This window comes from Accipiter gentilis, chromosome 8, assembly GCF_929443795.1.
Source record: "Accipiter gentilis chromosome 8, bAccGen1.1, whole genome shotgun sequence".
NCBI lineage: Eukaryota > Metazoa > Chordata > Aves > Accipitriformes > Accipitridae > Astur > Astur gentilis.
Genome location: NC_064887.1, coordinates 14,366,481 through 14,393,910, shown reverse-complemented (window position 1 = coordinate 14,393,910; position 27,430 = coordinate 14,366,481). Strand labels below are relative to the sequence as shown.

General features: G+C 42.1%; 1 protein-coding gene across 3 annotated transcripts; it reads right to left on the bottom strand.

Annotated features, from left to right (window-relative positions):
• Positions 1-740: 740 nt before the first annotated feature.
• Positions 741-22,969, bottom strand: PTGFR (prostaglandin F receptor). 3 transcript variants are annotated; one of them, XM_049809059.1, is made up of 4 exons: positions 22,910-22,969; positions 20,850-21,697; positions 2,682-2,936; positions 741-1,118 (listed from the first exon to the last, which is right to left on the bottom strand). In XM_049809059.1, exons 2-4 carry the CDS (start codon positions 21,636-21,638, stop codon positions 1,107-1,109), a joined length of 1,056 nt encoding a protein of 351 aa, XP_049665016.1. In that variant the 5' UTR covers positions 21,639-21,697; positions 22,910-22,969; the 3' UTR covers positions 741-1,106. The 3 variants fall into 3 exon arrangements, with proteins under 3 accessions (XP_049665016.1, XP_049665015.1, XP_049665018.1); XM_049809058.1 differs by lacking the exon at positions 741-1,118 and having other exon boundaries at positions 2,631-2,936; XM_049809061.1 differs by lacking the exon at positions 741-1,118 and having other exon boundaries at positions 2,631-2,936; positions 21,171-21,697.
• Between the last annotated feature and the right edge of the window lie 4,461 nt (positions 22,970-27,430).

Here is a 27,430-nt window from a genome sequence, read left to right as displayed (position 1 = left end):
CTGCAACTTGCGACTGCTCGCATCATTAGCCAGCCTCTAAAGACATCATCGGCGCGTTGCTAAGCAGACTGTCCTTTTCTCCCTGCCTGGGAAATACTCCAATCCTAGTATGAAGCTGCCCCCTTTTTTTTCATAATCTCATATTCCATAAAATATATAATTTGCTAATCATACAACACAGCACATTGCTGGCTCTCCTGTGAGATGAAATGCAACGATAATCAAATCACTTTCGGTGGTAACAGATCCTTGGGTGACTGTATCCTGAGCTACCTCTGCAGGCTGGACAAGACAAAATACTAAGAGCAAAACTCGTATTTTTTTCAGGATTCATAGTGTATGTTAAAGTAACCAGAGTCTGTGCAACATGTCGGCAGATACTTGGATAAAAACACTTTCATTCCAAACACCGAAAATCCCTCAGCTTCACTTTTATTTGCATTTTCTAAGCATGGATCATCAGAACTTGACCTTGTCTGCCTTAGACCACCAACTGCACTGGGCTACTCACATGAGAATGAAGTGAATAAACGCTGGCACCTCCTATTTGAATTCTCGCTGTCCTCCTCTCTACCTTCACAACTGCTATCGCACACGTGAATGGCAGTGGCTGGCTTGAACCCAGTGTGAGGTTTTTTGTCATAAGGATTAGTTTTAACAACTTCAGATCTCTCTTGTTATGCAAAAATATCATAACTCAAGATACAGTTTGATAACTTTAATGAGGCTTTGCAATTTACATTCAATATGTATTATTACACAAAATATAAGAAATCACATATACATATAAACTTTTGTTTGTTTTACAAGTCAACCAGTATGAACTACACAAGCTACATTTATACACATAACAAAATGGAACATTGAGGAGCTTCATTCACCGATCAACTATCTCGACACTTTACGGACCAACATTGTTTTGCAGCTGCTAAAACAACAATCTTCCATAAAGAACAAATAATTTATGTCAACAGATAGACTGGCATCACATTCTATGAAATGAAAAAGCCAAATTGAGCACTGACTGAACGCTTCCAGATTTCAGCAGAACCCACGCGAAGCAACAGGGCGGAGCTTACACCAGCATCAAATCTGTCCACGGTTTATCAGCTCTGTGACTGAGAAAATAAATCACATACAGAAATTCTTTAGGGTAAATGAAGCCATTTCATTTTGTTACAGGGTTATTTAACCCACTTATTTTTCAACCTTTTTAAAACAAAAAGGAAATAGCTTTTAAAACAAAAAATTTAAATATTTAAACCTTTTGGGTGTTTATTTTCTGACTTAAACTATTCTCACTTACAATGTGAATTTGTAGTTTACGAGTAGTTTTGGTCCCTCAGACTGTCGTCTTGGTGAATCAGTTTTTAACTTTGTTGTCCAAATATACCAGCAATTCACTGATGTGGTTATTTGAAGTTAAGTAGGTAAAAATAATATAGACGTATCTATCTTAAAACACTCCCTCTGCTATGAAGTCTCTGATACTCTCATCTTTGCTTCTGAACAGAATACAGTCACAAAAACCAAAGCTTCTTTTGGCAGTATTAAAGGCGAAGGGCCTCCTGTGTAAAGTCCTGGAAACCTTCTGGCAGGTTCAGATATACTGAATGTCCTCAGCTCTTCAGACACAGACCCTGCAAAAACTGAGCGTGCAGTTTGCTTTCACAAACAAAACCACGCTCCCAGTGCAGCTCCCTGTAGAGGTGCTCATTCGATCACACACATTTTTCATGAGACACGTGTGACCCTTTACAAACAAAGCAGATGTACCTCATGAGGATTTCAGTATATGCATTAGGGCAACATTTCAATAAACTTCCTTCAGCTTGGGAAAAAACCCCAACCTACTCTTTTTACAGACTAACCACAGCTTTATGCCTGTTAGTTTCAACAGAATTTGTTGAAAGGACTAAAAACTCACCAATAGATCTGAAAATGTAACTGTAAGCAAGCTGAGCTGATCTGCTTCTGTGCTCCCAGAGGGAACCTCATGTTTTGTCAGTGATTTGAAAGTAACACTTACACTGATGAAGTTTGCAGCTCTCCCGAAAAATTCATGGAACAGTAAATAATTAAGAGGTCAAGTCAATGAACCAAGCAAATTGGATCATTTGATATGCTGGGCACAAGCAAAATGTCTTTTATATATCCAATTGGAAAATGCAATGCCCGGAGGCAAAGAATACCCTTATGGAAAGGATGGTGGACCTAGGAAGCAGTGACTTTGCAGAGGATTCCAGGATATCACTGGTAGATAAAATCTACCCTTTCTACAAATCACCTTGGAGACCACTTTCACACTCACATGTGTTCTTAAGAAGCCTGCTAAGGTAAAGAATTTGGTAGGGAGTACTATGAGGAACCCTGTTCACTTTAGTACCTGGAAGGGAGAAATACAGGCTGATTTATCATTCTACTACCAGTTTTGGAAGGGATGTATTCTAAAGGGAATTAAAACATTCAAGTGCATCTTTTGGAGTAGCAATATCAAACTGGTAAGCAATAAGGGCAAACCACTCCCAATTTAAAACAAATGCCAAGCCACTGAGCCTTGGAATTAATTTTAAGGCATTGTCTGTGTATAAGCGTTGCCTCCATCATCTCTTCATACACTGTGTTTAACTTTATTGCCCCATAGAGCTGAGTGGCTGTAGGTTTATGTGTTTGGAACTTACTGGTGAGTCAGATATTGCTGCAACCTTCAGAGAATTCTTGATGGAGCTGAGTTCCCACATGTGTAAGTTTATGATGTGCACGCCACAACATCCCCTTGTTATCTTGTACAGGTTTTTAAGAACAGCTTTCCGGAGAAGAATGTACACCCAGGGATCTAAAATCTGATTCCACGTTGCCATTCGGAGAGCGAAAAGTATTGTTTCACAGGTCTCCTTTGAATGACTCTCATTTATCCCAATTCTGGCCATTGTCACCTGAAAATGGAACATTTTAGAATCATACATCAAAAAAAATACACCAAGAGAGCACGTAAATGAGTGAAATCATTTCAACATTATCTCTAATCTTCACACCTTCACAGCATCAATGCATCCCAATTGCAAAGTAAATACCTTCAGGCATGTAACATTTATCATCCTAGAAATCCTCTAATGTTTTACATGGGACATACATGTGTGTCTGCTGAACTAATTCTGCTGAACCTTGAGCAGAAAATGGCCATCAGCTAGAGAATACCCTCCAAAACCAGGGATTGATTTGAGCAAGGACTAAAAACTTATCCAGAATTTGAGCTAACAAAGCATGCCAAGACTGTTCCAGGGATGGATTTTTTTCAAGGGTAGATCAGAACATTTTTATGAAAGGTATTTATTTTTTCACGTTTTCCAAAATAAAGTTTGCGTAAGGAATACGGCACCTTGATTTCAACAAGAAGATTCACATATTTTAAGCTGCAACAGAACACAATTTATTGACACCAAAGGGTTTAGAGGTTTCTGGGAAAATTTAAGCCCCGGTGACAAAGGCCACCGATAGATACCCCTCCTCTTGCCAACGGAGACACAGAGGGTTTCATTCACCCGTGGAGGTGCTGGACATGGACAGACCTCCACCAGCAGCAACACTGCTGGAGCCAACAGTTTCACATGGGTGGAGGCATTAGTCTTCCAGAATAGCTCAGCAGGACTGCTTCTGGCAGAGGATACCCAAGAGCTAGACCAGCCCAGTAAGTTGTGGCTGGCCTGCCCACTCTGCAGAGCTGCAACCGCTTTGAAGCACCAGCCCTCGTGAACCCCACGCCGCTGGGGCTCCTACCCTGCGGAGCCTTCCTTTACAGGCTTTCTGCCACTGAGGTTTTGCAACCTGAGTTCCTGGGTGAAGAAAGCGTGACTCTGCAAAGCCAGGAATCTGCCAGAGGATGGTAAATTATCTCTCTTTATTATTAATGTTAAAAGCACATGAAGACTTTTTTGGTAGAAGGATGAAACACTGTAAGGCTTTCAGTTCCAAAGCCTTTAAAGTGATACAGTTATTTAACTAAGAAACAGGATATTTGACAACTGATGCTATGAGTACACTGATTTATTGGGCGATGAGAGTTAGGGGCAGTCTGTCCGAGTGCAGACGGTCATATTTTCACTAAAGATACATGGTTAAAAAAAACAACCCACCACTAAAAAATAATAATGAATGAAGAGAGAAAACTACCGCTCAAGATTCCAGCAAACCTGTTTTACTCCTTTTTCAATGCTTCTCTGTATACCTAGGCCCTACCTATAGCTTGCAGGTCACCACATCCGAGTATAAACTTGAGTGGAACAGAGTGAAAGGAGAGTTTACTTGCTTGATTAAGCATTTAATCAAGCATTTCTGTATGGGCATCTATGGCAGCAATGAAAAGAGCCCCTAGGAACATTCCAAAGGAAGCTGGTAAGATTGGCAGAAGCACAGCTGGGAACCGGTGCAAGGAGGAGGAGGAATGTCTGAGCACCAAGCCAACACAAACACAAGTCAGTTCCCTGAATCTGCTTTTCACCCCACAACTGTTGGGCGCATTCCTCTCTGACATCAGCAGCCCACCCAAACTCGGACAAGTCCTTTGGCTGCTGCGCGGGATGTTTTCTCAGGACAGTCCTACACTTTATTTATTAGAGGTCCAATACCACAAGCCAAACTCAGACGGAATCCTCCTTACTCATGCAAGTAGGACTGGGCAGCAAATGACAGCACAACAGAGCTCACAGACCAACATCCTTATCCAATATACCGCACACTTGACTTAATACAGACACATAGCTTCCTAATCTGCTTCTTGACGTACTTCAAAATTCCATTTGTTGTTCTTCTCTCGCATTCTGCAAAGTTAATAAACACCAAATCCAATGCAGTTTCATGCGCAGAAGAGGAAGGAGTAGATGTTGCCATCTAGGAAAACCAGCTCCATTCAGGTTTTGGAAAACTGTATTATTTTCTCATGTTACCTAGCAAATTTGTGAAATTCCTTTCCATTTAGTAGTAATCACCTCTAAGTAAATCCATTTATTTGCTGTTCAACTTGCTGGCTCAACAAAAAGTACCTCTGTTTGGATTATGGATTTACGTGAAGTAAATCAGGACAGCAAGGAAATCTGCTACATCATTTTATGGATTCTGATACTTGGAGAAGCTTCATCCAGAACATTTAAGTTACCTCTTCGGAATACTGGACATGTAAAAAATAATGTATCTGAACTCACAAGTAGAGCTGTGAATCCCTGTATTGGAAATAAGACAACAAAATCTAAAAATTTTGTTTCATAAAATAAGAATCTTCTAGCCATCTTACATTATTTAGGAGTGTTGTGCAGATATTAAAAAAATGTTGCCTTTCTTGTATCACTAAAACCAACATAAAATGATATCCCAACTTTCTGAAGTTGCTGAGAGGCTGAGATTTCCATATAAGCCTGGACTAAGACAGAGAATCTCATTCCAACCCAAAGCGTGAGCATTTTTATCCTAAAACACTCGTGGCAGAGCAGCGGGAGTGACAAACATGTTACCATCGCATTGTCTCCGAGTATGAAGTGAGATAGCTTTTCACTCCTCCAAAGACCCTGCGCTGGCCGTACTGGGACCTCTTCCATGTCTTCTCAGAAAACACGTAAGAAAAGTGCAAGCGACTAAAGCCAACTGCATGCAAAGACAGGGCAAAGAGGAGGCCATGTCCTGGCTACTGAAGCCTTTCTAAAGTCATCTGATGCTTTCTAGAACAAGACCCTAAACTGCAGCTGAAGAGGGGTAGAGTGGAGTGAGGCAAGTATCAATTATTATTTCTGTCACGTTTTCATGGTTAATTTTTATATTTAAATTCTTAAAATACTATTCCAAAGTCAGTTTGAAATCATAAATGATAAAAAGGCCTAATACGCTACCAGCTGTTTAATAAAGGATTGCATTGAAGCAAACCACACAGACAGTCTGTATTTGCTCCCTAGGTGCAAGAAAGTCGTGTCACTGCACTGGCACAAGTCACCGGCTCAGAAACTGCAACCAGAGCTTGCCCCAGTGCTAAGCTGACTTCCGAGAGTGGGACCTCCTCTGCAGGCACACAAAGAACACTTCTTTTCTTCTTATTTGACTAATACTGTTCAATAATTAGTTCACAGTCAAGAAACCAGTTCAAAGACTGACTTTTTTTTTTTTTCCTTCCCTGTAGGTCCACCAGGTTAGTATGATGAAGGAGTTCTGTCCTCTGTAGCCAGCAGTACACAAATGGGGAAGCGGGAAGAGGCAATGCAACTGCATCATATCTAGTCGCCTTTGATCTCCACAACTGAATTTAGAATTCATGCAGATTCAGCAGTATGACTCAAAAAATTAATCCCCAGCTGGTAAATAATAAACCTAACTCATGATATTTTCTAACATATCTAGAAATGTAAAAATCCAAGTAGCACTTTCTGAGTTATACAATGTTTATATGAATACAGCTGTACTATGTCTCCTTCATTTGCAAAAAAATGAAAGTATCACACGATGTAACCAATAGAATTCAAACTTCCTTTAGGAAAGTAACTATGAAAGCATAACTGTAAAAGTGACTTTTTAAACCAAGGCTGCCTGCTTGTAAGATACAAAGTTACTCTGACTCAGGTTAGTCCTTGATGGTTTAAGGAAAGACCTGAGAATTCTCTGTCCTTAAAATATATATACAGAGAAAGCAAATCTGTGTCAAGCAAGGACTTGCCACCATACATTAAACTTCTTCATCCTTTTTGTCCAATTTTAGGATTCACTAAAACCAAAACTCACTTTGCAAGATCCAGAAAGTCTGATGGAAAAGTTTTAAAAACATTTTTAAATTGTTGACTTCTACAATTTTGCATTTAGCAGATAGCATCAGAGAACTGCCATTTCCCTTAGGGACAAAGCTCAGTGCAACAAACCGAAAAAAATTGCTCCAAAGCTTCACACCACTCTCCAAATATAAACAGCATGACTTTAATTTCCCTTCCAATTGGATCTCAATTATATGAGAACAACTAATAAGCTAAATGGCAGTGCTGCTTAGTCACATTCCTGTTAGTACTCAAGGACAGCCAGTCAAAACAAAAAGCAGACTTTACAGCTAGTTAGGAAATAAGACAAACTGTAATGCTACTTTGATGTATTTCAGCACAGAGGCTCTAAATCCAGGTTCTATCCTTGACTTCAGGAAACTGGATAAAAACCAGTCACCAAGAGATTGACATGGAAAGCAGAGCAGACAAATACCATCATTTCTCTTCCTCGGTAGCTCAGCCTTCAGGCTCCACTTCCCTGGGGGAACCTTGCAGACCCTCCCAAACCTCTTCCTCTTCCTTTGGATTTCATTACAAGAAGTTCTGAGAATTTCCATTCATGGAAGAAAGTCCATGGTTTTTTCAGTATTTGTGGAGTACTTCTATTTTATCACTGATGCCTGCATCGAATCCAGAGGTGCATATCCCCTTCTCCTAAACCACACAGGACTCAAGGCAGTATACTACTGATGATGTCCCACTCCATGGAAACAAAAAATACATAATTATTTTGAATTTCCAGAGGTTTTGGAACTTCCATGCTTCATACGTGTTACAAAGAAGCTGCAGTCTGCTATAGGCAAGAGCTGATAGATGATGATACTTTGTAGTACTCTATAAACACAATCTTTAAGAAAAGAAATTGCAAAAGAGGGGAGAGAGAAATCAAAATGTATCTATCTTCATGTTTTATGTACCATTTTATATCTCCTAAGAACAGCCATAAGAAAAGAAACCCTGACAGCAAATTGCCTGTATCATTGCTATATAGATATTGCAGTATATAAACCAAGCATTTGTTGCAACAAAGCTGAGTATGCTTCATTTTATTTTTTATGTGATTCTATATAAGTCAGTTTAAAAGCAAAGGGCTTCCAAGAAAAATATGTAGCGCACCACTTCTGCCATCAAAATGTTAGTACACACGCTGTACTACTTACGCCACATAATGCTTTTTATGTTATGGATCTGCAACACGTCTTTCCCCTAATGTTTTCCTTACCTTTTTTAAAAGAAAAACACGAACCATACCTTCAACTTTTATATACCAGATGATCATTTGGCCTAGCAAGTAAATTTTAACTGAGCATAGTGATTTTATAAAAAAATGTGTATTTCAAAAGGAATTGGAGAAGACAAAAGGTGTTAGCAAGTTTCCCTCCACATTAAAGTCCAGAGGCTAGTTTTAAGGGGATACGTAATACTTCCATGTGTAAAGTTTTGCAGGATCAGCTCTTGACAAGTAGCAGCAAAATAAGGGAGTCCTCTTTTCTCTCATGTACATTTCTGTGAAAAAATAATTATTCCACTAAAACTTAACAATGGATCCACTGGCTCACTATTCAGTTGGGGAAAAATCTGTGTCTACCTCCCAAAATCAAGTTCTAGTCCAAATCAGGTAAATCAAGGGTGGTAACTACTACGTGCCTGATATGCATCCTTAAACACGCGAGTTCCCTTATTATCCTGTTAAAGGCAGGTAGTCTGAGAAAGACCTTTCCCCTATCAGGGTCGCAGTCTCTCTTGGGTAAAAACAGAACCCAAATGAGAAACAGACAGAAAAGATTCGGATGACCAGAGATAGCTGAGGTTGCAAAAACATTTTGTAGAAGTTTAATTAGCCTCCATCTGTTCCATATTTACCCCCCTTAAAATGGAGCTGCGTAAACCTTTTGGAGGTATTGTAAAGCTAAAGGCACTCAGAGCTCAGAGGTGTTCCCAAAGCACTACTACTGCAATAAAAGTCAAAAAAGTACAGAGAAAACAGGAAAACACAACAATTTCCATAAAGCAAATGAAACCAGTTTCTAATATGCCTTTCTCAGACACAGTTGATTCTGTGACCAGGCAATTTCTCACCAGCCGATGCTGCTGCTTCGTGAACACAGGACCATCCAGGATACACATGCCTTTTTCTCACGTTGCCAGAATCAAAGCTTGAAAGAGTATGCCCAAGCACCCCCCTGAATTGGTAGGGCAGATCTCCCATCAACTGACTGCCGGAGAAAGGACTGCAGTGTAGCAGCATATAGACGACACTGCAGCCATGACATTAAATTCAGGCTCTGGGGGCGTTTGCCCCCCAGCAGCTCGGCTCCGTCTGACCTCGCCGTATGATCCCTCCTTGCTGACGCCGCTCAGTTCTGAGCTTTCTGCTCCCCTCGCGCAGGCTCAGGTCTGCAGAGGACTCACAGCCTATCGCACTTCATTACTGTGCCATCAGAGTCAAGTGTGACTTTTTCACCATCTGTGTTTTCACAGCTTTATGCAAAATATTTATGGTTGGCAACACACTTTCTGAACAAACATTTGGAAATGTCATTTGAAATGAGATTTTTATGTATACAAGAATTTGTCAAAATTACTGAAAAAAATGTAAAGTGCCACAATGGTATACTCGCTACTTATATTTTATTAACTGCCTTTGGCATTATCATGCTCTGTATAAGGCAGGAATGCAATTACGAAGTAAGCCTCATAAACAGAAGGATTTTTTTGTGTATAAACTTGCAAACATTAACTGAAAGTGAAGCTTTTATTTTCTTCCAACTTTCCCCTTAGACACTACCTATTTGAATCTGTTTTGTAGTAACATAAATTCAAGTTGGGCTTGAATTAAGCATTCCAGGTCCCTTCTCTTTGTTTCTCCAAAGAATCCAGAGACTTCTATCTTGGTTTGACAGTCCTTTTTCCTTCTTTCCTTTCCTCCCCCTCAAAATTAGAAATACTTTCGTTCAACTAGCTGGCAATGTAGTTACTCTTACAGCTTAACTGATTAACTCATTTGAAAGGAAAGCAGAATGGATATGGATAGAGGCAAATTTAGCACTGAAAGCAGTAGACGACTCGCTGCATAATGAAAAGACATAGTGTCCGCACCAAAGTCAAATGAGCTACGTTTTAAAGTTACAAGAAAGCCTGCTTCCACAGAGCAAGGAACGTCTTGCTCCCTAACAACAAGGCCTGTAACAAAAACCTCTTGTACAAAAAAATTAATTTGACAGATAAAATTAAAATATTCTTTACACAGAAATGCTGAGAGAAACTTTACAGGACAACTGCTAGACCTCTTGGGACAAGAAAGCAATAGAGTATTTCTAATTCTGCATAATAAGGCCCATTCTGAGAAACACAAATGAATCAAATATACAAGTATTTAGGGATGTAAGGACTATATGTATTCAGGATCCATTTATCCTTCCATTAGGGCCAGCTGGGTAAAGCTTCAAAGCCTGGAAATGGCCTATTACTTCTCTTCTATTGCTTTGCTTTTTCAGGTTTTCACACTCATTTGCAAAATAATCGCATTTTTTTTGGTTAAATAAATATTCTCATTGATCTAGGAGCAACTGAACTTCTTTCACTAATACCCTACAAACACCCAAAGAAAGAATCACAAGTAACACATAATACTGGGGAGAAAGAGAACTGTCTGAATGCAGAAAAAAGGAGACAATATACAGAAAACCTGGAGGAAAAAGGAGCTGCAAGGTCCATAATTATAGAATTAATTCAGCATTTAATTACTGTTTTGCACAGGATCAAATCAATAGCTTAGAAGTGAACTGACTTTTCAAACATCACCACGTCCACGCTGTTTCATTACTAAAGTCATCCTCCACTGTATTTACATGGCTGAGGAGAGATATCCTATAGATTCAGCAACCAGAGGCAACTCTTCCACTTACGTCTTTGAGAGCAAGAAAATGTTCTTCGATAGGGAACGCAGGATCTACCAGTTTTTACCTGGCCATTTTTTAATTCTCTCAGATTTGTTATTTTTGTCCAAGAACCCAAGAATTAAGCTGAATTCTTTAAGGGTTCCTTGGACAAGTCACTCCCCGATTTCAGAGGAATGGCACATACATGCAGGCTTTCAGGGCAAATACCACCGAATCCAGAGATATCCATACATACTAGAAGTGTTAAAAGAAGGGAGAAGAATTTCACAGTGAGTCAGTCATGATATATAGCGGCCTTTTCACCTCTTCTAGAAATCGGGAATGCAGATGGTTTTGATGTGTGACTGAGCCTGCAAGACCTCAAGTAACAACAGGTCTAAAAAGGTAAAGAACCTACTCTATTGTCTACCAATGGAGTCAGACCTTCAGTTTAATTATCTGAGAAATTATGGTGTCTATTACATGGGTGCAGAGGGGAACTAAGGAGAAAAAACCATATTAATTTGTAATTATATTTTATGTATGTTTATGTTTACCATGTATGCAACATACACAGTGGAGGAAAATGAAAACTTTTTAAAGATGGATTGGAGTCACAGTCACCTAATGACTTGGTGCTATCTGATTTGCAGTATTTACAAAACTGGCTGGAGGCAAAGGAAGATGTGATGTGTTCCTTTCATATTATTTTTTTTAAAAAATCAACTTTATTAATGTGACTTATTCTATATATTATTCTGGAGAAGTATACTAAGAAGCTATGAACGGAAATATCAAGGCTAATGAATTAGCAACATATTTACCAAGCTGGAATATATAATTGGCAATTATTTTCTTCTTTAACGTTGGCAAATAAATTAGAAGGGACTGCTGTGCAGCTGGACCACCTTTTAGGTGGAGGAGGGAAGAGAAAAATCAAATCTCCATTTAAGACTGATTTATTTCTCACTACTTCTGCAAACACGCACTCCTGGTAAAAAGTGGATTCAATTTTATTTCCAACTCACTAATGAACTGTAAGTCCTAAAACAAATTGCTGCCACTTACGTGGATCCTCACCTCCCTCCTGCTTCACCTTCTGTTTTAACACCATTCCATGCAGCGAGGCAGAGGGGAACACAGCTAGCCACGTCCCCGCCGGCACAAGAGTCTTCCTCCCCACGTCCTCGTGTCCTGCTGTTGGTCGTAACATGGGTGACACGGTTGCTCATGGGCAGACTCACTACATCCATCACATCGCCCCTCACTCCTGTAATTTTGGGGTGGCCGTGCAGCCCACGCGCAGCCAGCTTATGCCGGGTTCGAGCCACCTGGGGCAGCTGGCAGCACGCAGGTCCAGGTCAGCAAGGAGGGGACCAGCTGGAGATTAACTTCCACCTCTCCAATGACAAAGCAATCTTTGGTTTCTGCGAGTTTAGTATTGAGGCCTAATTGACTTAAAAACCTCAGTCAGGACATCCCTTACACACAGGCTCATCTTCAGCCTTCTTCGGGAAATCACACAGAAACACAACTCCAACGCCATTCCAACCTGCCCTTCGGCACGCGTCTCTGACTAAGGTCTTCACACGGTTCCTTAAAAAGAGGAGCTAAGAGCAAGCTAATGAGCTGCTCTCCATTCCCTGCTCTGTCTGGAGTAGGTAAGAGCAATCCTTCAGCAAGAGACAGTACGTTACCTACACACGGCTCATCAGCTATTTCGCCTCATCCGATACGAGAATTAATCCAAAAGAATGAGTCGCAATTACTACAACTTTACTGTAACTCCTGGTGTGAACCCTTTCAGCAACATTCTGCTACCTGACGGTTACTATTTCCAAAAGCCCATACGCAGAACCCACGAGAGGCTCGGGCTCCCGTCCTGCTGGGCACTACGCACGCACACAGTAAACAGGCACCCACCTTCCTCCTTGTAACTCAAATTGCAATTCAGCAATTTCTGCATATTTTAATGTAAAGTCTTAAAGGCACACACAATAGGAATTATTGCTCTGTTTTAAACCTAAGCAGCATATTTCCCAGAAGAGAACCCAAATAATGCACTCTCTCAGACTCGAACTGATTCTACACTACCACTAAGACAAGTAACTTCTGCCAGAACGCCTTTATAATCACCATGCAAAACTTGAGATCATGAATTAACAACATAATAAATATCTCACAGAACAGATGAGCGTATATCACACCCTGATGTCTGTCATGTCAAACTTGGTGAGGATGAAGGACTTTCTGAAGTCGTTCCATCTGAGTGTATTTGTCCCAGAGACTTTTCAGCAACAAGTTTACCATTTAAAGTCTTTAGATAGTCAGGAAAGAGAGCTTTCCTAAAATAACCATCCAAAAATGGTTATGCTGTGTATGCCATTTTCCAAAAATGGTTATGCAGTGTATGATATTTTCAAGCAAGAAAGGTCTAAATGACTGTAATATCCAGGAAATAGGAAGAATTTTCCTATATCAAACAAAATTGGAATGTATGTCAAAATGACTTACTTTTTAATATCAAGCACAGAATCCAAAAACTTCACCAACTGAAGAAATAAGGGGAGGTTATGAATGGCAAATTTATTTGGCTGAAGTTTTCTGAATTTGATTTTTTTGAGATGGCAACTTCAAAACTGAAAAAAAGAAAATTTAAATTTTCTGTGAAAGTCGCGTTTGGAATGAAATACTGTATTTCAATTTATAGATCTTTATAGTTTAATTCCATATATATAATATAAATTTAAAAATCAAGCAGCAAGTGATTTTGAAAGAAAAACAGGACCGCGTTGTTTTGAAAATGCAATGTTCTCACATGACTGGAAACCCACCTTCCCTACTTTTTCTCTCTAAAACTAATCTCACTGCATTCTGACGGCACTGCGCTTTCAGAAAAAGGCTTTACATTAAGTTTTTCCAAACAGCACAAGAAAACATAAATAACAAAAACTATAATGATGCTTCCCCAAAAGCCTCTGGTAAAGGACATTCTGTCAATCTCAGCTCTTCTTCCTTCCCTGGTTCACATCATTACTGCAGGACAATATGCTGACCACCGTCCATTTCTTCTCCAGAACTTCTTTCCTTTTGAGAGACTATCTCAGCTGCTCAACTCCCCGACTTCTGTGAGAAGGAGGTAAACACCTGAATTACAAATACAGCCACAATTTAACATAGAGTTCCTAAGCACTCTGACAAATTATGCCCTGGCCCACACTTAAAAACATTTTCTTTTAAATTATTCATATTTCTTAGAAAGGCTAAGGCCCGCAAGATCTCTACAAACTGTAAAAGATGAAAATAGGAACTGACCAATTCTGAACACTGAATCAGTACCTTTGAAATTCAGTATCATCTTAGGTGGGTCCACTCTAAAACGATGCTCATTCCATTTCTCATCTAACCAGGCGGAAATTTCCCACTGTGTCTCTTAAGAATCCAAAATAACAGAAAGGTCTCTACAACCAACACTAAAAAAAGGCATGAATATCTTATCCAAGTGTTTCTAGTATCATAGAAACACATCTGAATAGGCGGATTGAATTTTTAAATGTATTGTATTAAACTTTGTTATTTTCTCTCTGCAAACACCTAGAATATCTTTTCATGGAGTAGTTTCATGGTGACATACAAAAGCACGCTTGAATTGTCTGAGCTGCTGCTTAAACCTTATTCCACAGGAAACTAAGCTAAAAAGACACTTCTGTCTTGAGAATAACAAAAACTTCAATCAAAATGAGTGTCCTCTTTCCTCTTAACCCCTAAAATCAGCTATTTATTCCAAAATACATTTTGAGCCATAATATTAGGAAGGATGCTTAACATTTCAGCAATTTAACCTTGAGTATCAGAAGCTCATTAAGAACAACTCAAACAAGAATAGTAATTGAATTTGCACAGTGTTAATGGATGTACTGAGAAACTCAGAAAGCAATTAAAAGGCCATGATATGAGGGAGAGCGAGACCCCTTTTTCTAGTGTAGCTTGAACGACAAGCAAACTCATATGAGATATTTTTTTCTTTCCAGAGGAACTCAGAGAGCATTTTATTCAGTCCAACAGCCACTCCTGATCCTACCTCTTCTGACACAGCAAGGCCCGGAAGAGAAATAACAACCTAGAGTCGACAATAACCATTACTGTATCGATGCTTCGGACTAGAGATAAAGAGGCATATCTAGCAGGCCTTCTGCCAGCAAAAAGCTTTTTCCCTTTCCCTATGAAACTGATTCATTTATTAAAACTATTGTGGCAGAAGGGGGTTCCTGACACGGGCTCGCCCCCAGCCCAAGAGATGCAATGACAACATCCAAGGGCTATTCCCGTGGAGGTCCTGCAGCAGGTCACTTCTGTGCCCGGCAGCCTGCCGCGGGCAGGGGGTGAAGCGTAGCCCAGACCCAACTCGAACCACATCTTCTTTACTCCGGCAACACATCCCGTCTCTGTCTGGCGTCAACAGACAATCGTTCTAGCAAAACATGACAAACAATTCAGTGCCAGCACAAACGTAGTCATTATCATTGATTATCTTCTTCAAAATCTGAATCTTGAAAAAGACAAAGTGTGGTTTTTTCCCCCCCGTGAAAGGCACTTCTACAACAGCATTCAAAGCTGCAAGGTTGGCTAAACATGTTTAAGACTCTCTCCTTCAGTCTTCAGAAACAGATGACTGGAAATTGAAAGCCTAATTAATTCTTTTTCAAAAGAAAAGATCACTCTCCTTGTTGACAGTGCCTACACAGGCACAACAAGCTCGCGGCGGCTGCAGCTTTGACTAGCAACGTGTTTTGGTAGTGTAAGAGAATCCGCTTCTGCAGAGCGGCCACCCATGAGATGTGGGGTGGCCGTACTGTACGTGGGGACAAGGCCCTCCCTGGCAGAGCGTGGACCGGCATCTTGGGACATCTTGTGCCTGCTTCTCCTTAGGTGCATTTTCTGATTCTGAAAATCACCAGCCACGAGAGCACAAGAGAAGGGACAGATTTTTAAGTAACTATTTTGTTGTAAGGACAATACAACCAGCGATATTTGAAGGCATACAAACAGCATTAATAGAGCAATGAGCTCATATACATGATGCCCATTGCACATATAAGCATAAGGTAGTGTAATAGAAATTGAAACCGCCAGCTTATTAAAGAACACAGAAAACAGGAATGGAGGGAGATGCTTCAAGAGTAACACAGGTATGAACTCCTGGCAAAGTGTCGCTGTGCATGTACATACGTGACTACCCATAACAAAAATGCTAAAATGAGATGCACAGAGGATTGCCTTGTACAACAAAGTACCTTATACTGTATGCAACTACGTGGCTTCGCATGTAGTGTAAAACCTGCAACCCACTGGCCTTCTTCAGCACATACCGACCGCGAGCCTGCCTCAGCGCCCAAAATACCTGGTGGAGCAACCAGGGTAGGGTTGGCTGGGGTAAGGTATTCCACCAAGAGCCTCCCTGTTAGTGCACCAGTGCCCTTCTCACCTGCTCTGGCAGCATATTCACTGAAAGGACTACTCAGACCAGCTCCGGCGGCTTCTAGGTTGGAGTGATTCAGCACATTGTAAGCTAAATGCAGCCCTAGGTGCATGAAAACCATCAAACCTCGTTGCGTGAGACAATCTGGGGACAAGAAGAAGTCAGAGCAAGTTCAGAGAGACGCAATTAGCACAACAAATTGGAAAGGGAAGAGATTACATGAGAAAAGACTGATAGAAATTAATCTAGGCAGTAAAAAAAGCAACTGAATAAGAGCTGATTTAATCATATGAAATAAGCGGCTGAGATCTTTCAGAAAAACCAGGAGTGGCTATTTTCTGCAGTAGAAGGGAGGTAAAACTGGAATGAAAGTAATCAGATAACTGCATGGAAAAAGATCTTAACAAGAATAATTGGAATGTAAAAGTATTTTTCTCAGGCTAAGACTGTGTTCCACACATTAAAAAGATTAGACATTTCTCCATATCATAATTTGTTCCCAAAGATAAATTCACTCTGAAATAAACCTCTCCTGTCCATAATTACAGGGAGTTCGCTTTGCTACTCCAAAAGCAAAGTTTAAAATATGTTTATCCCATGAGCCCCACAGAATTTGACATACTGAAGTCAGAACTTGCTCATATGAACACAGCTCCAAAAACAAGCTGTTCCTTGACAGGCCAGATGTCAAGTCACAGCCAAAAACCAGCTTTATATAACAATCTATTTCATCAGAGATGCTGATCACAAAATGCTCCAGCCCAACTATTTGCTTTGGGAATCCAACCTCTAGGGACCAAATTTATCCAACAAAATTCACATATCCCTAGCAAAGGGCTAAGACTCTAGCAAGGATGAAAAAAAGATGACTTACTACACAGAGAAGTTGATGTTACTATCTTTGGAACATATTTTCCTGGAATTACCCATCACAAAGCAAAATTACTTGGGCTGTCAAAACAAATGTGCCTCTGCAAATCATCGCCTACAAAGATTATTGGAAAATTCAGGAATTTCACTTGTTGCTTTTTTTGTGAATTCCCTCCTGCTCTCAACTCCTCAAAAGGAGATAAATGATTCCCCATAAGGGAAGGAGCAGGGAGTACCCCTCATTCTGGTACTTCATTATGGGAAGATTCCCACACAGTGGCAGAAAACTTGAAAAAGCTGCTCATTTTTGAGGAACAGATGAGATGGAGCTTCAGAAAAGAATCAGAAGGAAGAAAAAAAAAAATCAGAAGGAAGACCCTGTCCAACAGCCCCAGGCAGAGCTCCACATGAGCCATGCCATGGGCTCTGCTTCTGAAAAATGCTCCAGATCTCCAGGAGTCTTAAAATAGAGGTGGTAATTGATTATAATATTATATATTATTATATATAATATTAAATGTTAGATATATATCCATTTACACACATATATAAAGGCACCAAAACAAGCTCACTACCACTGAGCAGGTGCAGAAGTCAAGTTCAGTTCCACATCAGACGCCATAAAGGACGATCCAGGGTCTTGTGCCGCTAATGTCACCTAAAGGTGATATTAGCACAGGACAGTGACTGAATATATAACTTTACTTGGGAAAAAAAAATTAAAAAATTATTAAAATCTAATAGTGAAGTAAATCTCCAGTTGAATTACAACATTGGATAGACTTCATTTTGGTAGCCATGCACATATGACGGTTGATGTAGCTTAAAAACAGAAGAAAAATAAACAAAGCAAATCCCCCATCAGACAGAGAACCACACTAAATAAATCCAAACTCTTGTATCTGCAAACCGCATGTGGCATAAACTGCATCGCCTTCCTCCACTTTCTCTTCCAAAGGTTTGTTTGTTTTCTAATCACTTTGGTTTATACCCAGGCAATTCACTTTCACATAACATTTGTTCTGTATGCTCTTTGGGATAGAGAACATGGGTAAAATTCACAAGTCAAAGATTAACACTAACTTCTAGATTTAGCTTTGAAAAAAAAATTAAACAAGCAAATGATTGCAAAACAAGCATGTATTTAGCTCATTTGCCAAATAATTTCACCTATGAACACCTACTCAGATTTATCTCAAGAAATACTTATTTTGGTATACGCTGATTATATTACAGAATGCAAACCATTCATTTCGCAAATTAAAAGCCCTGAGAAGTTTTAGATAAATCGGACAAGAAGATTTGGATCAGCAATTCCTCATAAATCATACACCTTGATAAACCCTGGATCTCTTTATTGTAGCACTTTAGCAGTACACCCCTGGCAAAGCTTTATTCCATTGCATCTGTATGCTCCACTGCAGTCCAATAAAGCTTGCTAAATTAACACTGCCCTTATAATTCTGTTTGCATTCAGAGAACAGAATGCTATCAAAACAAAGATTGGGTAATTCAGAGAATTAACTTTGATGTAAACTCCATGATCCTAACAGCTAAGAAAGGTAATACCTACCAAGGACCCCATCCCTACTGCATTTCCCAGACTATCGAACTCTCCAGCTAAAACACCAATTGTTTGCTTCCTTGAAAGTTTGTTTCAAGAACTAAATCCTACCTTACACTAACTTTTTTTTAGCTTCTCGTTTCTAACATAAACTTGTGCACATTGCAGAACTATTTTCCATATTGCCAGGCTAATTTTGGTGATAGTTTGGTTAATCTCATTTCAAAAGAGATCCAGAAGCAAAGCATCAGGAGCCCAGAACGCACAGAGAGCACCGGCAGATTTGCCACCTGCTGAACCAGAATTGCTTGTGCATCACCTCCCTCTGCAACACAGTCCCAAAAACTACCAAGTACAAAATTAAGCAAGAAGTCATTCACTGCTCTGTATTACCAGCTGATGAAAACGCCAAACTCTGAAGAGGCTCTGAAAAAAATTTTGCTGCTGGAATAGTAACTCATCGTCAACTACAACTTAGATGAAGTTAAATACTTTCAACAAAAGTAGTGCTGTGATTTCATTAAAGATTGTCAAGATTTTAAAAATTATGTTTTTATAATTAATAAAAATTGAAAGGCATAACAAAATTACCAACACTGAAAAAACAACAACAGTAGCTGCAATTTAGTGTTCCTTCAAATGTTGAATAAATGAAGTCTCTCTTTTGAATTAAAAACCTCCACAGCTCTTTCGACATCCAAGGGCTTTTTAAAAAAGTCAAATTAATTCCAGCCTTTAAGGACAGTTATTTTATCTGAAAATAAATGTCACTAGAGCATAATATACTGCTTTTTCATGAAAAGTAAAGGCATTATTTGAGTTGCTTTCCTTGAAAATCATTCTGTGGCTTGCCCCAGACAAAATTCATGAGGTGTCTGGAAATAACTGGAAGTAAGTTCCCTAGAAAAGCTTGCTATACTGTTCTGACAACTTTGTTTATGCTCTATACACTACATCCACGACACTGACAAAAGCAACCACGAATTTAAACTATGCTGCAGGGCAAGCCTAGCAAAATTCTGTGTGTGTTGAACAAAAGTGAGGTTTTGTGCATTTCAGTGATGCAGAGATTTACATCCAGACTCTGGCCTGAAGTCTGCGACACTGGATTAATTAAGTGCTACCGGCCAGATATACCCAACTGCTGCAGCTAGGCTAATATCAGTATCTAATTTAGAACTAGTTTAGGTAATTCCATACTATGCCACAGGCAGTGAGTAGATGAGGCATAGCTGGATCTGATTCAGATCCCAGATTTAAATTTTCTATATTTGTAAGCTCAAACCAAAATTGCTCCTCATTCATATCAGTGGAAAACTACCGGACCTTGCTTCTAGGAAATAAACTAAAATTTCATATTACTTGTGACTTAGCTTCTCTCACCCTAGTAAAAAAATAAATTTTCTTCAGTCAGGTTTACTATAGTAAAAAGAGTCACAGTTAATATCAGCTTTATAATGCCATCATACAACAGAAGCTGTCAAATTCTTTCCCATATCATAACCCCGCTTCCTTTGACCCTGCTCGCTGACAGAGCACACGCGAGCACGAGCAACACTTACCGCTTTGGAAGAGTCAGAGCCGTTACCAGCAAGCGGTCCTAACTCAGAGCCGGGACAGCTGAGAAAGCGCACCAACCGCTCAGAGCAGCTTTGCTAGTCACCTGTCCAGGTTACAACCCAGCTTAGTTAGGCCTAAACCAAATTTTTATTTTAACCCACTGCCAACTACTGTTTTTTAACGTGACTCTAAAGCAAAGCCCTTAATACCCTGCTAATGGAGTGGAGGATTTTTACGTTCTTCACCGTTATCTTCCGTAACACAGTTCACAAGTAGCAGTAAACTGCAGTAACAACAACGAACAGACTACCATAAACAAAAAATGATATGAACCACAGTACAGACTAAAAAGACTTGCCACTCAAAGATTTCACTGAACTTTTGGACAAGCTCAATATTTGCTCTGATTTATTCTAGCCACCATTCTGCTACCACTGCCTGCTTCACAGCATGGGAAAGACAGTCCTCACAGTCCCTATATATTAGGTTACTCAATGTATTTCGCTTATGATCAGAAATGGAGAATAATTACCATTTTTGTTATAGAGGCACGTGTACAAACATTATGGGCAACATGCTGTAAAATTAATATATTGAAGAGTGAATGAAGCCGTTATCACAGCTAAAGTGCCTTAAAACCTGGAGATTAAATAGTATAACTTTTATACAGTGGTGTGCATTAAAAATTGGCAAACACGTCAGGCTCTTACCAGGAATGGACTCCAGCAAATGCAAGAAACACACATTATAGCCAAGAGCTGTATGATCATTTCAAAATGATGAGATCTGCCTTGTCTTTGTTGACTTTTAAATTTGACTCTTAAGAGGGTAATTCCTGTGACAGCATTGCACAAGAATGAAATAGCAAGGGCCAGTAACCCAAGGCAAGAAAAAAGTAAGAGATAAAATCTGTCTTCCCAGTCCTCAACATGTTCTGTTTTATAGAAGCACCAGGTCCTCGATGCTTGAATCTGATAGGCTCTAAACCTAAGAATAGGCAGCAAAGCTATAAGAACAGCAAACAGACATACCATAGTCAACATCATTTTTACATGTTTAGAAGTCATTTTTGTAGAGTGAAATATTGGCTTAGTGACTCCAATGCACCGCTCAACAGCCATCACACTGCCCAGGAAGAGCGGGCACAAACCAAAGAAAACCATGCAGATGCCAAAAACACTGCAAAGAATGTTGGACTGGTTGAATCGAATCCAGTCTTTATCCGATGCATACACAAACACTGCAATGGCTCCATTGATGAGGTGGCCGAAGAGATCGGTGACGACCAAACCACTAGCAAGAAGCAAAAAGGAGGCTTTCGATTTCTGTCTAAATCTCTGATACGCCTTCAGGAGAATTGCAATTGCAAGGCTGTTGGACAAAATTCCCACCGTCATGAAGATTATCGAAAAGAAAACGGAAATCTTCTTCTCCGTGTGGCAGGTTGTGTTTTTCAAGATTCCAAATCCAGCCAGCCCTGGTGATTTTGAACTGTTCATGGTTAGGAGAGGAGAGGCAGCCCTCAAAACATTTCAGCGGTCTTGCAATCAAAAGGCATCTGCAATATTAAAAACAAATATACACCCACTGTAAAAGGCATACCACTGTTCGAACGACATTTGAAGCAGAAATTCCATAATATTAGTCTGTGGTACAAATCTAATTTTCCAGTTTTCTGACCGGTATGATACGGCATGATATTTTAAGCCCATCAGCCGCAGGAGAAAACAATTCTCTGCGTGCACTACAGAAAAACGTACAGCATCTCTATAGTCTCTGCCCACAGAAGATATACAAAAAAATATATATAAAATATATGATGCTTCATATCATCAGAGAAGCCGTTCAAGACATTCTGGTGGCTAAACCACGTATATAAACAAACGTTATCGCACCGTACTCCTAGAATGAAAGTATTTATCAGCCCAACCACTGTCAAAAGTGAAATACCCAAACTGGAATGTTTTGGGATGATAATCACACCCCACTTTTCTTCTCACTGCTAGGCATTTCTTTGCAAAACACCGTCCTAACATCTTCCAAGTAACCCTAACATCTTCCAAGTAACCCTCCGCTCGCAATTCAAGGTTTTAAAGCTTCAACCTAACCAACACGGAAGCCTCCAACTCCCCGGTCCCCTCGCTGAGGCTCAGACGCCCCCTCATTCGGAAGCCGATTCTGCAAGTTCCTTCATCTCCCACCTCCGCTCCCGGGACGCTCCTGCCGGCAGAAACTTCCCGTGCGGACCGGGCAGCGGGCTTCAGTAAGGCGCGTTACGAAGAGGCGCCGCAGTCCCTCAGTTACGGAGCCGGGTCCGGCACCGGCCGCGCCGGAGCCGAACCTCCTTCTACCTTTCGGGACCGCTCCAGGGGAGCGCAGCCGGCGGGCTCCCCGGCCGGAGCGCCGTCCGCGCCGTCCCCGCCGTCCCCGCCGCCGCCCGGAGCGCCGACCCCCGCGCCAGCACGTGGGCGCCGCACCACCGGCCGCACCGGGGGAGCGCGCCCGAGGCAGCGGCGCCCCGCGCGCCGCCCCGCCACCAGCAGCGCCCTTAAGTGCCGCCGCCGCCGCCGCCGCCGGCGGCAGGGGCGGGGCGAGCCCGGCCCGCCGCGCCGGGCACAAGTGCCACCGCCTGCGGCCGCCACCGGCGCCGACCCGCCCGGCCCCGCGGCGCGTCCCCCCGTGCCTTCGCACCCCGCACGGCTCCCGCCGCCGCGCACCGCTCCTTCCCGGACCCGGTCCCGGTCCCGGCCTCGACCCGTCAGCCGCTCACCTCCCCTTCTGCTCCGCGGTGCCGGGGAGAGGCGAGGCGCCGCAGCGCCGTGCCCCGCCGGCCGCCGCCGCCGCCCCCCCCCCCCCCCCTCCCACCCCAGCCCGACCGGCACCGCCCGCCTCCCGCCCTCCCTCCCGCCCGCCCGCCTCCCCGCCCGGGGCCCGGCCACCCGCCAGCGCCGGGGCCGTCGCGCTCGCCGCCCGGCCCCGTCTGCCGGCGAGGGCCGGGCCGTCGCGCCGCGGCGGTCGCTGCTGCGCCCCGGGGGGCTGCCAGCGCGCCCGGGGACGCGGCACCTGCCCCCTCCCCCAGCCCCAGCGTCCCCCCCCCTGCTGGAGGGGGGGTTGCGGGGCAATTCGGGCAGCCCCAGACGGCTCCCGGCTCTGTCCCGAGGGGGAGGAGGAGGAGACCCTGCGCCCAGGCCTGCCCTCGCCGCGGGAGCGGGGAGGCGAGGTGCGGGGGGGGCCCCTTCAGCCCTCGCACAGCGGCGCGGAGCCTCCTGCCTTGCTGTGCCGGCGTGCAGCGAGGTGTCTCCGGCACGGAGGGCCAGGCTGCCTTGTTACGTCCCAGCGCCAGGCGACGAGGCCGCCCCAGCCGGGCAGGATGGGTTCTTGCCCACGGTGCTGCAGCCGCAGCAGGAGCAACTCCTGGGGCAGCCAGGAGGCCGCGTCTGCCCTCGTCCCATCCCTTCCCTTCCCTTCTTCCCTTCCCTTCTTCCCTTCCCTTCTTCCCTTCCCTTCTTCCCTTCCCTTCTTCCCTTCCCTTCTTCCCTTCCCTTCTTCCCTTCCCTTCTTCCCTTCCCTTCCCCCCCAGCCACCCGCTTCCCCCGCAGTACTGCCGTGCACGTCCCCAGGCACACGCCGCTCGCAGCTACCGGGTGGCGTGGAGCTGACGGTGCTCCTCGGGCCGTTTCTCCACTGGAGCGATATGATGAGAGGGCAGCCGGGCGAGGAGTTCAAGACGCTACGGCTAAGGCCAGAGGAGAGCCAAAGGTTCTTCATCTCCCATCACGTGTGCAGGCTGGTACAACGTAAAGTTAGAGATAACTTTTAAGTTCTCTCATCCATCAACATCCAGGACTACCAAGTAGGCTTGAATGGGGATTTTTAGTAAAACCCCTTACTACAGAAATAAGCCAAAAGATAAAATCCAGCTGTAAAATATCACAGAATTTGTCACGGGCAAGAATGGTGGAGGACTCGTATTCGTCTCCATCGAGACGCAGCCTTGAGTTGTACTACTCCTAGCTCCACAAGGCAAGCATTTAAAAATAAAAATTCTCAAACACATTACGGTTTTTGCTTACCTTCATATCTTGAATACTATGGATACAGTTTGCCCCTCCCAAACCCGCCAGTGAGGTAACACAGGCCAGTCAAATCCCTGCTTTCTAATAGTATCTCAAGTCACAGACATAAACGGTTAAAAGGGCCGTGCGATGGCCTTCTTCCTCAAAACGCTTTTCAGATTTTGGCTTCTTACCATACAACTAGCAAAAAATGGTCAGTTTGGTCTGATTGGGACCTATAAATTCCCAGAAATTCTTTTATTCTTTTTTTAAGACAACAATAAAGTATAAAAACATCTCAAAATACATTACTGCCCATTAAAGTTCAGAGGAAAAGAGTTTATGTTTCCCTGCCCAGAAATAAATGGAGACGGACTTCTCAAACTACAAATACAGCTTGCACCGTGCCCTTTTTCCCTAGCCAAATTTCTTCACGCATCCCTCCTGAAATGGGGGGCAACTGAAAAGAAGCAATGAAGTTGGTACTTCAAGACCCTGCAGCCTGGGAGGTAGAAGCTAAAACGCCATTATCAGGTAGATCGAGCCAAAGGGAAGAACAGAAAAACCTTAAGACAGAGGTTTCAGCGTGCTTGTAAAAATGTGGTTAGAGTAAGGATGGAAAACACAGGCTTGTAGAGTGAGAAAAGCAGTGGTCTTCCTAAAGGAGGGAGAGTGACGTTTCAGTTGCTGCAGAGATGGGGAAAGGAGAGCACGAAATAGTGTTAGGAAAGTAAATACATAAACTTCCATTTCTCTTTTCAGACAACAGGCATAGAATAGTGCTCCTGCACCTGTACAGCTTGAAGAGCACAAAGTGCCACATCACAGTTTTGTCCTGTTAGCAAAGCAGCAGGCATGTTAAGCATCGACATAAGCAGGGCAGATGTGTCTGCAGCTCAGCCCTGTACACATTTGTGTGCTCCTGATACAAGAATAACTGAAATTGTGGCTTGTCTGGAATGGGGTGACTTTGGGCGGTTGTGGCTGAGTAGGATGGTGACTTCAGAAGGTGTTGGAGGAGTGAAAACTGGCAATGACACCAGCAGAACTAAGTTTTTCATACTGACTGATGGTCAGCTCTTTTCATCTCTTATTACGAATGAAAACAGGAGTGACCGAAATTGTCCCATCCCAGCCTCTGCTGTGGGTCCTGCCCGGGGAGGCACTGCTTTCTCGGGGGGGAGCAGTCTCTTCGCAGGTCGTACACCTCAGCCAGAACTGCGGGAAGGGAGAGGAAGGATTAATGTCCTCTTCATCAGGGCAGTGGCTCTTCCTCTCATCAATGCTTTGCCAATCAACCAGTATGAAGCTGGGCTTGCTAGAGTCCCTTATATGACTGAAAACAAAAGCTATAGGTGGAGGAGTCCCACTGGAGTGTTTCTTAGAGGCTGGGTTGCTCTGGCTGTTCAAAGGCTGCAACAGACTGAAGAACTGAAGCAGTGCCCTTGGCTGGGCTCACAGACTTCAGCATGGACTCCTGGATGCTCCAAGAATCAATAAGATAACTACTCTTTTTCCCCAAGTTTCAACCTGAATGAAGGTATCGGCATTCCCTGCTCATGTTCGATGGGTTTGAATTCAGAAGCATTGGTATAACATATATGCAGAGATAAAAAGACAGTCTGCATCTCCATGTGCTGTGGTAATTGCAATCCACCCATTGGTTACCGAACTGCAAACAGTGGGAGGAAAATGTAAAAAAAAATACCTCTTCTGAATGGGGAAGCATGTTGCTGGTTGGCAAATGAAGTGTACAGTAATCAAATCCTCAAAGCCTCCTGCTACAAATCCAGAGGCATACTCAAGTGTTGCACTAATTTTTCACTAGAGACCAACTCCAGACAACCTTGCTGTAGATAAACAGGTAGCCATTTCAGTAGCAGCATCAAAGGTGGTAGAATGCAAATAAAACCAATATCCCTTCCTCTTTTGTCATCTTCTCTTAAATTTTTGTGCAGCCTTCAATAACAGTTACTATATACTGTTATTACATTATTCACTGTTCTTGCTGCAAAACATTGGAAACCTTTTTTTTCTTTGAACATGACAATAGTAAATGTCAGCTTTCCAACTAATCACATTTAGTGAAATATCAGTGATGTAAAAGTCTTTATATTTAGGAGACAAAAGTAGTAAATCAAAATAACTATAGATGGAAGTTAATAAAATAGGATCAGATTTGGGGGACCTCAGTCAAATAAAACTGTCAGTGAAAATCCTTCAGTTAAATGCCACATTGTTCGGCCCATAACTGTTTGAGACAGAAAAGACTTCTGAGGTCACAGACATTGGCAACAAGTCCTACAGCACCCATTGCCACAGAGGGTTAGACTTACTACTTCCACTTTTTTGACACTAGCAGTCCTTCAGGACTTCTTTCTCCTCTGGAATTAGTGTTATCCCTGCCACCCCCGTGGAGCAGCTACTATCAAAGATCCAACTATACAAGATGAATGAGTTATTAAAATGAGAAAGCAGATATTCAGATGAGGTAGATGGGATTTACATCAGGCAATGTGGTACATTTTTTTCATGCATAGACACCATTCTAAATATTGCATGGCTGAGAAAAAAAATGAAATTAATGCAAATGATGAGTTTCAAGAGGCCTATAAACAATACTGAGAGATGAGTTGGGCAGAGGCTTGCTCTGTTCTGAAGCTAGCAATAGGCAGACAGCAGAAGCATGGAGACGAAAAATTACAGTCTTGAAAGTCTGAGTCACTCCTTAAGAACACCAGGATTACTAATTCTTCTTGTATTTTTAGTGGTACTATTTAGTACTCTCATTATTAGAAAATGAGGAATAATTTACATGTCAGTTTGAAGGTTGTTGACTTGGTCTTACAGCAGATTTTCAAAGAGATTGTGATTTTAAATCACATATAAGTGAAGGACAATTTGCAATATCATTTCATGAAACCGTTAAAACTGAGCAAGGCTGGTTTTGCTTTAGAAATTGATTACACTTCATGTCTGGAAAATGTAGGCAGAAAATGAGCTCAGTAACATGGAAAGTGATGATGTACATAGTAAAACAGCAGTAAGTGCACAATAAAGGATGTCACGAATTCTTAAGCATTTGAAGGCTCATATAAACTTAACAAATAAAGCTTTCTTAAAAGCATTATGTGACTGTTGCGTCCCCTTTCAGAATCAGGTATAGTTTCTGATTTAGGTCCTGGCTTGACAGTGTTAAGACAAAACTGTAAGTTTCTGCCCAAGCTAGAAAATAC